The 15,496-nt window shown below is 36.8% G+C and overlaps 2 protein-coding genes across 2 annotated transcripts; both read left to right on the forward strand.

Annotated features, from left to right (window-relative positions):
• The first annotated feature begins 275 nt into the window (after positions 1 to 275).
• Positions 276 to 5,860, forward strand: LOC110879048 (lipid phosphate phosphatase delta). The gene is made up of 8 exons (XM_022127456.2): positions 276 to 680; positions 2,215 to 2,310; positions 3,125 to 3,199; positions 3,284 to 3,414; positions 3,573 to 3,676; positions 3,780 to 3,908; positions 4,902 to 5,017; positions 5,282 to 5,860. Exons 1-8 carry the CDS (start codon positions 516 to 518, stop codon positions 5,690 to 5,692), a joined length of 1,227 nt encoding a protein of 408 aa, XP_021983148.1. The 5' UTR covers positions 276 to 515; the 3' UTR covers positions 5,693 to 5,860.
• A 1,341-nt stretch (positions 5,861 to 7,201) lies between these two features.
• LOC110879022 (DEAD-box ATP-dependent RNA helicase 37) lies at positions 7,202 to 12,808 on the forward strand. Its single transcript, XM_022127434.2, has 7 exons — positions 7,202 to 7,357; positions 8,212 to 9,073; positions 9,173 to 9,256; positions 10,123 to 10,365; positions 10,451 to 10,618; positions 11,800 to 11,913; positions 12,025 to 12,808. Exons 2-7 carry the CDS (start codon positions 8,342 to 8,344, stop codon positions 12,574 to 12,576), a joined length of 1,893 nt encoding a protein of 630 aa, XP_021983126.1. The 5' UTR covers positions 7,202 to 7,357; positions 8,212 to 8,341; the 3' UTR covers positions 12,577 to 12,808.
• Positions 12,809 to 15,496: the final 2,688 nt, after the last annotated feature.

The following is a 15,496-nucleotide window of genomic DNA, read 5'->3' on the forward strand; positions in this document are numbered from 1 at the left end:
GATATGTTACACGCCTTGCGATAAAACCCCGCATGTGAAATTTAAGGGTGTAACAATCATCCCTTGATCAAAAATTTGATGGCTTGGATCAGTTTTCACCGATTTTACAATTAGCACGGTTTATACCGGATCTCAACTCTCCAATATAAAATCTCCACTAATTAAGGTTGGTTAACAAGTACCAGAATCCTTAATTTAATGAAACACATTTATCAACACACAAATATCCCCAATTTATTATTCAAGAATCCCTCAACTTGCAAAGCATTTGTCTCACAAATCAACCTTATTTTGCATTAAAAAAAATCACATCTTTTAGACTCTTCCTCGTTTGTCTGCCGACTGGCTTCAAATTCTTCATCCACAACAAAATCCAAACCCAAGTCATAGTCCATCACGGTCATCCCCAAGTTTTTTTCATCACCAAAATCCCAATTCAAAATCCACCATGATTCACCCTCTATGATCCTTTAATTCCCTAAAAGGAACAGAATAACAGATAACCAGAGGAGAAAATGGAGAGCATAATATCCACGTGGCAACTGTCGTTTTTGTTTGGGGTTTTCACATGGATCGTTGCTTCTTCAATGTTTAATGTCACCCACAAAGTTCGATCCTTTGTTCAACCGTGGGTCTCTCGTCGTGTGATCTCCGGTACTCCGACTATTCTCCAGATCCAGGTTGTTTTTTCAAGAATTTAATGTTTGAATGTTTGATTTTGCATAGACCCATGTGTTTTATCTTGTTTGTTTGTGATTTTTGATTGTTTTTGTGTTGAATTTTGTTTATTTTTAGATTGGGAATTCCAGCATTGTATGGATATATGATAAATTTGATTGTTATGTGTGTTGGGCTTGGTGCATAAATGTGAATAATTTTAGACATATTTATGTGATTAATCTTGTGAATTGTTTTGTATTCTGTTGTGAATTCCTCTGGCCACAATTGGGCGTAGCTTAGAAGTGGCCGGGAGGGGCGCCCGACCCCCCGAACTTTTCGCTCAGTAGTGTTATATATGTAGCTTTCATATAGAAATTTTTGGGTATATACGTTTTCGACCCCCTGGTTCTATAGAAATTTTTGGGTATATACGTTTTCGACCCCGTCGGAATTCTCAAGCTTCGCCACGACAATGGGCCTTCGGGTGGTGAGTTTCCTCTAGAATGGTGGCGGCGGGCTCGATCCCCCACGCCGTTTGCGTTTGCGGGCGTGAGTGGCCTTTTGCCATTGGGTTTATCCTGGTGATCGGGCTTTTCTTGGTCGTTCAGAAAAAAAAATTGTTGGGTGTCATTAATATATAATTAAGTTACTTGTTATTATTGGTATCATGTGGTGGCGTTGACAGCCGAAAGACACAAGGGTACATGCACTAATAGGCCTTTGTCCCGATTGTTGAGTGTTATGTGCCTTATGTCCAAGGCTTGATGCAAAATTACTATCGAGCCGGGGGGGGGGGTCTCACTGGAAGCAACCTCTCTGTTCCTACGGGGTCGAGCCGTAGAGGTAAGGTCTTGGTTTTAAAAAGCGCGCCCTAGGCGCGCCTAGGCGCAAGGCGCAGGGCCTGGGGCTTTTTTGCTTCTCGCCTTGTGTAATTACAGGAAGCGACCAAAAAGCGCATTTTTTGATGTTTTTTTGTGGGCTTTTTGGCCTGAGGCGCGTGCCTCATGTACCTTAGGCATTTTACTGCATAAAAATGTTGTACCTTGGGTTTTTTGACTTGTACATGTAATTAAAATGGTATAAAAGTCTTGCTTATAGCTATATTTTGGTTAAAGGAAGCTAAAAACCTATGTATGGGATATATAAAAAAAATTATATAAACATCTTGCGCCTCGGGTACGAAAAGCCCACCGCTTTTGCGCTTTGCGCTTCGCGCCTCAATTTTAGACCTCGTCGCTTTTGTGCGCCTCTCGCTTTTTAAAACAAAGGGTAAGGTTGTCTACATCTTACTCTCCTCAGACCCTACCTTAGCTTTGCTATTGGTGGGATTTACCGAGTATGATGATGTTGATGACTTGTTATTGGTCTTGAATGATTGGTTTGACTTATGTTTAATTCTGCATAAACCCATGTGATTTATCTTGTTTGTTTGTGATTTCTGCTGGTTTTTATGTTATTTTTAGATTGGGATTCCAACATTGTATGGATATTTATAAATTCTTGTTATTGTTGTTGAATGAACTTTGACTTAATCTTTTTCTTGAATTTTTGCAGAAATACCAGCATGGTTTTTGGGATGCTTTCTTCTCTGGGTTATCTTGTGTTGTATCTGTGCCTTTTTATACTGGTTTTCTTCCCTTGCTATTTTGGGTAAATTCACATTCTATCTATGGAAAGTAATGGTAGGGTGGGGCGGGTGGATCGGGGCGTTTGACAATTTCGTTTGTAGAAAGTGATGAATATTTCCGACCGTTTTATTTGGAAATTATTTCCATGGTACCAACACAGTCGTGAAATTCAAAAAAGAAAGATTACTATAATATGCTTATTGTAGTTCTTTTCATTACTTTTGTTCTCTCTTTGGACGGGTATCAAAGCTCATGTATTTCAAATGCTTCTTACTCGGTCTTGAAAATGCTTATATGGACCTTTAAGCTCTTTAAAGGCCACGTGCCAGCGCAAGCTGTGTTTTACCTAATCCCATTGGTTAGCAGGTATTGGTGGGGTGCCGTGAATTTTTGGTAACAGGTTCTCATGGTTACCCAAAATGAAAAGCTTAGTAAGCTTAAATATTTCGGCTTCTATAGTAAATTTTTCAAAGCTTCCAAATTCTGCGTAATATTCACATTTCAAATAAAGTTCAGATTTTTTGCTTAAATAAGGGGCTGTTTGTTTACCTCAGGCTCTTAATGATTCAGACCTCTTACTGGTTCAACACTTAATGGTTCAGACTGTTTGTTTCATGAGCAGATGTCTGATGGTTCAGACATTTGCCTCTGAATGGTTAAGACCTCTAATCTGAATTGGTCAGACATTTGCCTCTAAACGGTTAAGCATTATACATGCTCTTAATGGTTCAGACCTCTTATTGGTTCAACACTTAACCATTCAGATGTTGCCAAACAACCCCTAAGAGTCCTTTTGTTTCTAGTATCTATTAAATGGTGTTAGTTCTTTGTTGTAGAGTGGACACGGGAAATTGGCGAGGCAAATGACACTTTTGATGGCATTTTGTGATTATACCGGGAATTGTATAAAGGTATAATTCCAATTTAGCCCTTAGTTTTGTCGTATTTTGGAATTTATGTTATCGACAATCACTAAATTTGCATGTGTTGTGTAGGACGTTGTGTCCGCCCCTAGACCCAAATCACCACCCGTTAGAATATTAACCGCCACCAAAGATGAGAAAGAAAATGCATTGGAATATGGATTACCGTCTTCTCACACACTTAATACTATTTGTTTATCCGGGTACGATCACAGTTTTCAATATTTTATCGTGTGTCGTTTTGTTATTTATGTATGAAATCTTGATGATTTATGAATTCAGATATACCATATACCCATAATCTCAAGTTTTTTTTTTTTTTTTTTTTTTTTTTTTTTTTTTTTTTTTTCGGGAATTTCAGGTACCTCTTGCACTATATCTTTTCATGTCATGAAAACATTAATGCATCATATCAAGTAGCAGCATTTACATTTGCTTGCTTGTTTGTAGGCCTTATTGGCCTTGGTAAGTTAACTAAGTTTCGATCTTTTTTTTGTCTTCAAATCTTTTTTTCTCTACTTTTATCAATAATTCATCGTTAATTTTCTTTTTAATTCTTTCTTAATAGGAAGAATATATCTTGGCATGCATAGTTTGATTGACATCTTCGGTGGTCTCGTTCTTGGATTGATGATTCTTGCATTTTGGCTTCAAGTTCATGAATACGTCGACAATTTTGTAATTTTAGGAAAAAACGGTACGGTTTCTTTTAAACGAGCCGCTTATTTTGCCACCCTTACTTTCTTGTACTTGATATACTTGTTATTTCTGCTGCTGAAGGGTAATTTAAGTATTCATCTATACACACACGCTTGTATAGATAAGTTACATGTCTAGTCAAACATAGTAATTCTACTTGCTTCCTTCATCAATATACTCTTTTAATCAATGTTTTAAATACCGGTATGAACCGGCCGGTTATACCGGTTAAACTGGATATCGGACACGAGTCCGGTACGATAAAGGCCGGTAAAACCCGAATACTGTATGTCTTATGCACCGGCGGTAAATCTGGTTCAAACCATTGAACAGGTTTGCATTATCTTAAGATTTGATTTCTTAATTTTAATAAAATACGATATTAAGGTAATATTGATGTTCCATATTTCCGGTAATTAACCTAGTGCCTTCTATTCCAATATTTCATCGTTGTTGAAACTGTTACCTCGTACAATGAAATATTGTTTATAACTAATAAAAATATTCTTAAAATGCTTTATACTTTACAATAAAAATAGTTGTTTTTAGATAAACTATGAACGGTTACATAAATCCTAGTGGAGATTGGATTGTTTTTTGAGATGAATTTGTATTTTATGGAATTTATAGGGTTAACTAGTAACCCTGTTCAACCGCCCGATACTACCCGGTTCAACCAGTTGAACCATTTTAGAGCCCAACCCGGTATGACTTAAAAACCGGTTTTTAAAACATTGCTTTTAATTGGGATTTATTCTCATTTTCTCGAAATAAATGCACCGTTTGATAGATAACTCTATTAACGTTGTGGGAATTGATTATATTTTTCCAATGCCTCTCAGAATCACAAAATAAAGGAATCTTGTACGCCGAAATTAATGTTGTCAGCATGTTACAATGATGAGAGTTTCACTCAAATAGTCAAAATTAGTTCATTTTTAGCTTAACAAATTCTACAGAATGAATCATAATGCTTTAATGTTTATTGCAGTTACATCCTTTTGGATTGCACTTAGCTTCTTGTCACTCTTTGCGTACCCGACACCTCAGCATCCAACTCCAAGTTTCGAGTTTCATACGGCTTTTACTGGCGTCACATTGGGAATTGTAAGAATATACAACTCTTTTATGTATATCTGTTGCGCGAAAATGACAACCTTTTCTTTTGAGATACCCCTGAAAAACTTAAAATTTCTTTTCGCTCAGTACTGTTATATATGTAGTTTTCGTATAGAAATTTTTGGGTATATACGTTTTCGCCCCCCCCCCCCCCCCCCCCCCCCCCCCCCCCCCCCCCCCCCCCGCGCGCGGTCGAAAACGTCAAGCTTCGCCACTGTTCATGTCTCCGAATAACGATTATGCTACTTTCAGGTGACAGGTGTCCAACAAACTTACCATCAATTCCACCACGAAAACGTGCCACGTGTATTCACACACAACCTCGGACTCCCCGCCTTTGCTGGCAGAACCCTAATCGGCATCCCCACCATCCTGCTAGTCAAATTCTGCAGCAAAGCTTTAGCAAAATGGATTCTACCAATTACCGCAAGTGCGCTGGGCATCCCAGTAAGATCATCCGGCTATGTCACGGCTTTGACTGGTCCTTTGGGGGTCAAAAAGTCAAATGAAGTCAAACAGTCAGGCGGGTATCTCCAAAAGATGTTTTTCAACAGGCAGGAATCGTTCGACGTTGATACTGGCATCCGGTTGTTGCAGTATGCTGGTCTTGCTTGGTCGGTGGTTGATCTTGTTCCGTCTTTGTTTTCGCAGTTCGATTTGTGATATATGAAATATATGATCATTTGTTGAGGGTTTTGAGATATTTCTTGTGTATAAAATGTGTAATAGGACTAGTAAACTTTCTTTTGGTAGATATATTTGATCATTCTAAGTCTATATTTCATGTAGTGTAAGTGCTTGTAACAATCAAGTTTTCCAAGTTTTAGATCATCCGTACTTTGGGTCCGTTTGGTTGAGTTTGATTTACCTTTTACGTGACGAATCTAAGAGGCTGTTTGGTAACATCTGAATGGTTAAATGCTTAACCAGTAAGAGGTCTGAACCATTAAGAGTCTGTATAATGTTTAACCGTTCAGAGGTAAATGTTTGACCAATTCAGATTAGATGTCTTAACCATTCAGACTCTGTATAAATCTTAACCATTCAGAAGCAAATGTCTGAACCATTCAGACATCTACTCGTGAAACAAACAGTCTAAACCATTAAGTGCTGAACCAGTAAGAGAAAGAGATCTGAACCATTAAGAGCCTTATTAAGAGGTAAACAAACAACCCCTAAGATGATTATGTCAATTGGTTGGGTGGGTTGCATCAACTATTTTAGTTTGATTTGTACTTTTCTTTTCCTTTTCTGACTTTTCTTTGCAGTTAGCACCAGACATGTGTCAAAGAATCTGATACAACTTCTATTGAACTTTTCAAACAAAGATATTTCTATACTTTAGATATACCTAGACAAGTTAAGGTTTAGTGGAACTCGAACCTAAATTGAAGATCATTTAATAAACAAATATAAGTTCGAGTTTGATATATAGATCTAAATCGAACCTCCCTTGATAAACAAAGTTAAGTTCGAGTTTGATATATTGAGTTTAACTAGACTTGTGAGCTTAGATAAGCATCTTATTTATCCAAATATTTATAATTATAAAGCATTATGTTAAAGTAACTAAATAATGTGCGTCATGTTATCTATACAATCATAAATATAAATATGTAAAAAATAAATATATACAGTAAACAAGTAATCAATAAATAATAAATGAGTCGAGCCTATTTAAGCTCAAACATCAAAATTTACTCATGAGCTAAACTTAAGATTTAGACTTAAAACTCAAACCCGATCTCTCTTATAGGTCAGCCGAGCTCAATCTTAACTTGTTTCATCTCGTTTACGACCTTTAAATATCGCATAAGTTGTATTTTTTGTTCATTTGTTTACAAATTTAATATATAACAGATAACACATTTTTTAGCAGAAATTTTAGATCACTAGAGTATCATCATCGTGTTACCAGCAGAATCTTTCAATCATATACATCTCTACTAACATAGTATCGGTAACACCCCTCTCCATCATTATAATGGTTCAAATCCACACTGAATTGTGTTGTAGCAGAGTATATTATATTGCCAAAAAATATTATTCATAAAAATATTTGGTATAATAAAATAAAAAAAATCACTAAAAATAAATAAAAAACACGTGGAAAAACTTGAAGCAAAGAAAAAAAGTCGTAATAGTTTTGTATGTCTAAAATGCAAGCAAGCAGAAGCAAGCACACCCTTTCGGCATATCTTATTAACAAACAATACTACGCCCCCATTCTTTCTCTCTCCCCCTTTTTATTAGGGTTTCTAATTCCTCCTATATTTCTGCAGTCTCTCTTCTCTATACGCCATTTCTCCTTCTTCTTCGTCAAATCAGGTATCTTTTTTCTTCTTATTTGCATCAGATTCTCTCTATTCTGACCTAATTTTCCTGCATTTTAATCGATTCAACTCCTTCTTCATCATAAGCCTGTTTGATTCACTTTTAGATGAAATCTGTATGTTTTTCTAGTGTTTCTGATCCGAAAACCTGTTTATAGCTCGTGTAGATATGCGCACTTCATGTATAGCATCTTGTCTGATTGCGTTTACTGTTTTAGTGATTTTTCTATGCTAATATATTAGATTTGTTGGATGATTACATGATTTTGCACTAGATGCTAACTTTTAGGTGATAATTTGATAGAAGTGATGAAGCTATGTATTGTCACGCTGTTGATTTTTCGGTTTCGCTCTATTCGCATCTAAATTATTCGGCATTCTAATCGGCTGAACTCGTTCGTCATTAGAAGCTTTTTGATTTACTTTTAGATGAAATCTGCTTGTTTTTGTTAGTTTTTTAATCTGAAAACCTGCTTATAGTATACATATGCGCACTTCATGCATAAGAGATTCGATTATTTACGGTTTTAGTGATTTTTTATGCTAATAGGTTAGATGTGTTGGTGATTTCATGAATTTGCACTAGATGCTAACTTAAAATGATGTATAATTTGATGGAAGAGACGAAGCCATGCATTGTTACACTGTTGATTTTTAGGTTTTGTTCTAGTATTTACTATTTTATTAAGTTTTCTATGCTAATAGTTTGGATTTGTAGGATGTTTTCATGATTTTTGCACTAGATGTTAACATTTAAGTGATTTAATTTGATGGAAGAGATGGAGCTATGTATTCTTAGTTTGTTACACTGTTGATTTATGGTTTTTGTTTCTTGTTTGATATTCTCAGGGATTGATCTTTTGGTTAGAAGGTTGATTTATAGATCTAATTCGTGTTTCGAGCTATTTGGAGCAGTGTATTTTGGCATTTTTGAAGAATTGGACAGTGATTCGTGGTTTTGCGAGATATTATAAACATCATGAGTACTTCTTGGGCGGATGTTGTCGATAATGCACCTTCAGGACCTGATAATTACGAAAATAAGCCTTCGGGGGCGCCTGTTAAGCCCGCTTACGTACCACCGCATCTTCGTAACAAGCCAGCTGCATCTCAGCAAGCCGTTACTCCTGCTGTATCAAATGGTAGCCTACCACCTATGAATGATAGGTTAGGACACGGTGGACAGACCAGCGGTTCGCGATGGGGTGCACCTAGGTCGGATTTCGGTAGACCTGGGTACGGTACTGGCGGCGGTCGAGGCGGTGGTTGGGGAAATAGAGGCGGTAGGGACTGGGAAGCTAACCCATTTGGTAACGATGAAATAGAAGCTGTTGAGGAAACCAAGTCTGAACAAGAAAATAACGGTATCAATTTCGATGCTTACGAGGATATTCCTGTGGAAACCACCGGGGAAAACGTACCACCGCCGGTTAATACATTTGCAGAAATCGATTTAGGAGATGCTCTGAATCTGAACATTAGGAGATGCAAATATGTTAAGCCAACACCTGTTCAACGTTACACTATTCCCATTTCTTTAGCGGGCCGAGACTTGATGGCTTGTGCTCAAACGGGCTCAGGGAAAACAGCAGCATTTTGTTTTCCTATAATCAGTGGGATTATGAGACAATCTGTGCAAAAGCCACGTGGCACTAGGACCGTTTTCCCTCTTGCTCTTATTCTATCTCCTACTAGAGAGCTTTCGAGTCAGGTTTGATTTAAGATTCATGACTAACTTTGTTATGTATATTCGTATATATATTGTTGACATGTTTAATATAGAAGGCGATTGATGTTGTGTTACATGCAGATACATGTGGAAGCTCGAAAATTTGCTTATCAGACAGGTGTCAAGGTAGTGGTCGTTTACGGAGGAGCACCGATTAATCAACAGGTAAGTTATTGAAAGCTGATGTTTTATATTTATCATTTTACATGAATAATAAAATATATATTCGTGCAAGCAACCTAAAGTGGTGGATATATATTCATGTGCTCTTTTTAGGCCAGGGATAATCTGCACAAACGTATTGGCATGGGCAAGTTGCATGACACAGTTATGGGCTGCCTTTTAAGTTAACTATATATATATGCACAGACACATGCATATATATACGTGTGTGTATATACACAGGGTTAGGATCATGTGAGAATCACTAGGGTAATTGAGAACTTTGAGAACAATTATAGACCACACACTTTTCTAAGCAAAATTGCAAAAAGAATGCAAAAAAGTTTTTTTGGATATATAGTTATTATATACACATGTGTATATTGTCAAGCTTTATGTATATACATGTTTAAAATTGGAACATAAGTATTGTACATCTATATTTGATCATGTACATATATTGTTCTAAACATGTTTTTTCTAGTGTACATATGTGTAAATACGTGTTTAAAGTTGAAAAATAAGTATCGTACGTATATGCTTCATAATATACATACATGTATAGTTTAAAAACTGACAATATACACGGGTATAATTAAAAAGTGAACAATATACACATGCATGTATCCAAAATAACCCTCTTAAAACATGTGATTAGAGATTTTTTTGTTTGGCTTAGAGAAAATGTGTGCTCCAGAATGGTTCTACTTCTCACGGTTTTCAATTAGCATGTGTTTCTCTTAGGATATATATCTGTGTGTGTGTATCTTTACTGATGACTGTTTTATGTGTTTTCTTTTTTTTAAACTATGATATCATCAATAATTGATCTCTCATTGTGAAATTAATGGCATATCATGCATGTTCAGCTAAGGGAACTGGAGAGAGGAGTTGACATTCTTGTGGCAACTCCAGGAAGATTAGTTGATTTATTGGAAAGGGCAAAAGTGTCATTACAAATGATAAAATATTTAGCGCTTGATGAAGCTGATCGGATGCTCGATATGGGATTCGAACCTCAAATCCGAAAGATTGTGGAGCAAACAGATATGCCTCCTCGAGGTGAAAGACAAACGATGTTGTTTAGTGCTACATTTCCAAGAGAAATACAGGTTTTTTTACCATCAATTATTAGTTCTGTTTGTTAAATAAAAAATTTACTGGATGGTTTTCATATGACTTATGTTTGTTGTATAGCGATTGGCGTCTGATTTTCTTTCGAATTACATATTTTTAACGGTGGGACGAGTTGGCTCAAGTACCGATTTGATTGTTCAAAGGGTGGAATTTGTTCAAGAAAGTGACAAAAGAAGCCATCTTATGGATCTTCTTCATGCTCAAAGGGATATGGGATCTAATGGAAAGGTAACATGAAATAATAAAACTCTAATTATAATTATAATTATAATTATAAATATTATAAAGAGTTAAATGCCATTTTAGTCCCTGTGGTTTCGGCCATTTTGCTAGTTTAGTCCAAAGGTTTCATTTTTAACCAGTGGGTCAAAAAAGGTTTCACAGTTGCCATTTTAGTCCACTTGGTTAACTTCATCCATTTTTTCTGTTAACGAGAAGGCCAATTTGGTCATTTTTTATGTAATTCTGTTAACTAAAAGGACAATTCAGCCATATAAAATGACCGAATTGGCCTTCTCGTTAACAGAAAAATGGATGAAGTTAACCCAGTGGACTAAAATGGCAACTGTGAAACCTTTTTGGACCCACAGGTTAAAAATGAAACCTTTGGACTAAACTGGCAAAATGGACCAAACCACAGGGACTAAAATGGCATTTAACTCTATTATAAAAGAACAACTTGAGTTATTGTAGCGTCCGTCACATCGGAGCTACATTAACTTTTCATTTTGTCTTTTTTTACTTTGACCCCTCAATTTTCATTTTTTACACTTATGTCTGACTTTCTAATAACTTTATGAAATGTCATTTGCCCCCATCGAGTTTTAAGTGTTTATTTGTATTTGTATATATGTACGTGTTGGTATAAACTCAAGTTGATTTACATTTTGACGTACGTTTTGGCCGGTCAAATATAATACGTTTTCACACGTATTTTTATGTACGTTTTCAGTTCTACGTTTTGACGTAAATGCTTTTTGGAAACGAGTTGGGTCAAATATAATACGCCTTCATTAGATGGTATAAATTCGAGTTACTTTACGTTTCAACGCTGCCGCAACGCGCTGAATGTGGTACCATCCTTTAACTTAAAAAACATTACTTTCTTACGTTTCGACGTAAGTTTTTTTAGGAAATAAGTCGGGTCATAAATAAAACGTTTTCGTGCTTATTTTTATGTACGTTTTTAGTTGGTCTACGTTTTGACGTAAATTTTGTTTGAAAATGAGTCGGGTCAAATATAATACGTTTTCATTTGACAGTATAAATTCGTGATACTGTACGTTTCCACCCCGCGGCAATGCGCGGGAGAAATTTACTAGTTATATTTAGTTTGGCTCCATATAAATGCACATTAAAGACTAATGATTATATATGGTTACAACTTACCTAAGTTTAAATTTTTGTAGCAACCTCTTACATTAGTATTTGTTGAGACGAAGAAGGGAGCCGATTCACTTGAACATTGGCTTTATAGCAACGGGTTTCCGGCAACAACAATTCATGGTGACAGATCACAACCTGTAAGTCAGACTTGCTAATTATTTTTAAACATCCGGACAAAAGGTGTGCGGGTCAACCCAACCCGTTTGACGTGTACAAAAAGTCACATATTGTTTTTAAAATGTTTGCAGGAAAGAGAGCAAGCATTGAGATCATTCAAGAGCGGAAACACACCAATACTGGTTGCAACTGATGTGGCAGCACGTGGTCTAGATATCCCACATGTTTCTCACGTGGTCAACTTTGACCTTCCTAATGACATTGACGACTACGTGCACCGAATAGGACGAACGGGCCGGGCTGGGAAAACGGGCTTGGCTACAGCTTTCTTCAATGAGAATAACACGTCATTAGCAAAAGGATTAGCTGATTTAATCCAAGAAGCTAATCAAGAAGTACCCGCATGGCTTACTCGTTATGCCAGTAGACCTTCGTATGGTGGCGGTAAGAACAGGCGGTCAGGTGGGCGGTTTGGTGGCCGTGACTTTAGAAAGGAAGGCTCTTATAGTGGTGGTGGTGGCGGCTATGGTGGAGGTGGATATGGTGGTGGTGGTGGTGGCGGCTATGGCGGAGGTGGATATGGTGGTGGAGGATATGGTGGCGGCGGCTATGGTGGTGGCAGTGGTGGTGGCGGATATGGTGGCTACAGTGGTGGTGGTGGTGTACCGAGTGCTTGGGATTAGTTATTAAACTCACTCCCAAAATAAATGTACTGATGATATTTTATCAGTATATTTATCATTTTTCGCAGAGATTTAAGGATTATAATGTGTTAGACATTTGTTTTGGTAATACTTAAAATATGTGGGTCTGCCCATTTTTCTTGGAGTTAATTACATTTCTAATCTTTAAGTTTGTTATAAGTTGGAGTGGTGAAATGATAAATACAATGATTGAGAATGTTTTATTTTATTCTTTTTAAACTGTTTACTCATTTCTTCTTTGCTGGATGTTGGTATGGTTAAAATGCTGGTCCTACATATCATGCTAACTTCAAAATCTTGTGAGATGTCTCAAACATATGCATAAGAGCGTATAAAATGCAGCGTTACGTTCATCATCGACATAAATTTTCAAGTTGTGAGATTCGACGACCGTATAAAATGTAGTGTCATATTTATCATTGACATTCAATTTCACGTTGTGACATTCGACACCAATAATTATTGTGAGATCTCAAGATGCGACATTCGTAAACCACAATCATCATAAGGTCTATACTCCAAGGTTAACGAAGATATGAAATCAAACTATAAACTTTACTTACGAGATAAAGTGCACTTATATATGTTATCAAAACTATAAACTTTAGTTACGATGCTATAGGTAGCATCGTAGTACATTGTTATATGTCATAATAAGAACAAAATCTTTTTGTTGTTTAATTGTTTTTCATAATTCGCTATAGTTAAGGACTTGTGATACATGCCCGTAAAACGCATTACATACTTTGATACATAAGTTAAGACATTTTTTAAATCATGTTTACCTTTGATGTTTTCACGTGTCTCAATCTTATAGTGATATGTTTTGAACATATAATCAGTTTTCTTTTTTCTAATTTATAAATGAATATCTATCTGTTTTATTTTTAATCACTTACACTTTCTATGATAGTTTTTTTCTTTTTAAATTAATATTATTCTGTAATGTATCATGGAGTCCACTTTTTAAATGGATGTTAAAACATTATTACATTTTTAAACAAATACAAGTCTAATCTGAGGGGAATATTTAATGCTCAACCGGGTGGAAAATAATCTGATCTTCACGAAACTCTAATAATTTAACAAATCTGCAAAACTAACAATAGCATGAGACTCGTTACGAGAAGAAGAGGTGAGAGGTTATTCTCGTAACTATCATCCAGCGCCAGCGTGAGAATAAGTGTTACTCCTTAGAGAGAGAAAGTGTAAGTATGAGTGAAATCAAGGAAAACAAAATGATTTATTGATTTCACCTTGGAGAAGTGTGTATATATTGCCAGAGGTCGGAGAAGGATTGGACGAGAAGTCGTTATCATCAGGGAATATCCATTTGGTCCATAGTGTTCGCAGAGGTGGGAGTACGTCCACGAGCTCTAATTGGCTACACATCGCTTTCTAGATGTCCGTGTTGTCTCTTCTGTGCCAACCGTTACTGCAGGTTGGGAGGATATGAATCCTCATCGTGTGATTGGCCAAACACCGCTGTCCACTGTACCTCCTGTCTCCTTTGCGATAGCCGCTAGTGGAGATCACCTACACCAATCCACGAACGATGATTGGCTGCAAGTCGCTTTCAACTCATATTTTTTATCTCCTCTGTGCTGGCATGTTACCACGTGGCGGGTGGCATCCGCGAGTGGTTTATGAAAACCAGTTAATTATTTAATGTTTTGGATATCCCTTCACATTTATTCTTAACTATCTTAAAGCACAAAGTCGGTGGCTTTTACGCCACCGACACCCCCACTTTCGTACTTTGCCCCCTTTACTCTGAATTTCTACAATCGAACCCTCGCCTTTCAAACTTTGCTATCATCATCCCTCTACTTTGCTTTTCCACCACCCCTCAACTTTTACGTATTTACGCCACCAACCCTTTATTTTTTCATTTATACTACCACCCCCTCATCTTTTACACATTTTCGCCACCACCCCTCTATTTTTACACTTTGCCTTTTCCGCCACCACCCTCTCAACGCTTTTCCGCCACCACCCCTCTACTTTTATACTTTCCATTTTTACCCTACTACTTTTATTCTCCCTCAAATTTTAGACTTTGCGTTTTTATCCCTTACAATATTACATTTTAACCCCTTGATTACTACTCCTACTTAGGGATGAGCACGATACCGAAAGTACCGGTACTGAAAAATGGGAAAAGTGGATACCGGTACCGAATATACCGGTTCGGTACGGTACCGGTATTTACCGGTGTTTTACCCGTAAATACTGGTACCAAAAAAAGGGAAAGTGGGTACCAGTACCCGTACCGAATGTACCCGATACAATACGGTACTGGTTCGGTACCGATACCCGGTACCAAATGTTCATCCCTACTCATACTTTGCAAATACCAAGGCATTGTATTTTACGAAACGTCTTAGTCATTGTGTTTTACAATTTACACTGTGTTTTACTCTTTTTTTTTTGTAATTGTGTCTTATGCATTATGTTTTTCACTTTTGTTAATTGTCTTTTACACATTGCGTTTTACGAATCACGTGTTGCCTTACTACATGTTTCCACTCACCGTGTGCCGCTGCAACGCACGGCGGACAAAAATACTTGTTCATCACATAATAAAAACAATTCGAATTGATAAACACCTATATAATAATCAATTAGTAATCTTTATTTCAAGTTTTAGGAAGAGTGTGTGTCATAAGACTATATCTAATGGACCCTTGGAAACTAAGCCCTTAGAGGCCTTTGGATGCCTTTACCATTGGAGCTCATCCATCTTTAGGTGAGATGCTCTTGCATAAGGGCATGTGTTTGTCCTGGTTTATGTGATGAGGTGGACCCAAAGTAAAAAAAGAAAAGTTTTATTGAAATATTGTGTGTAATGGGTAGTTGATGAGGTGGAAATTAAAGAAGGTAAGAATATTTGTAGGGT

This window comes from Helianthus annuus, chromosome 1, assembly GCF_002127325.2.
Source record: "Helianthus annuus cultivar XRQ/B chromosome 1, HanXRQr2.0-SUNRISE, whole genome shotgun sequence".
NCBI lineage: Eukaryota > Viridiplantae > Streptophyta > Magnoliopsida > Asterales > Asteraceae > Helianthus > Helianthus annuus.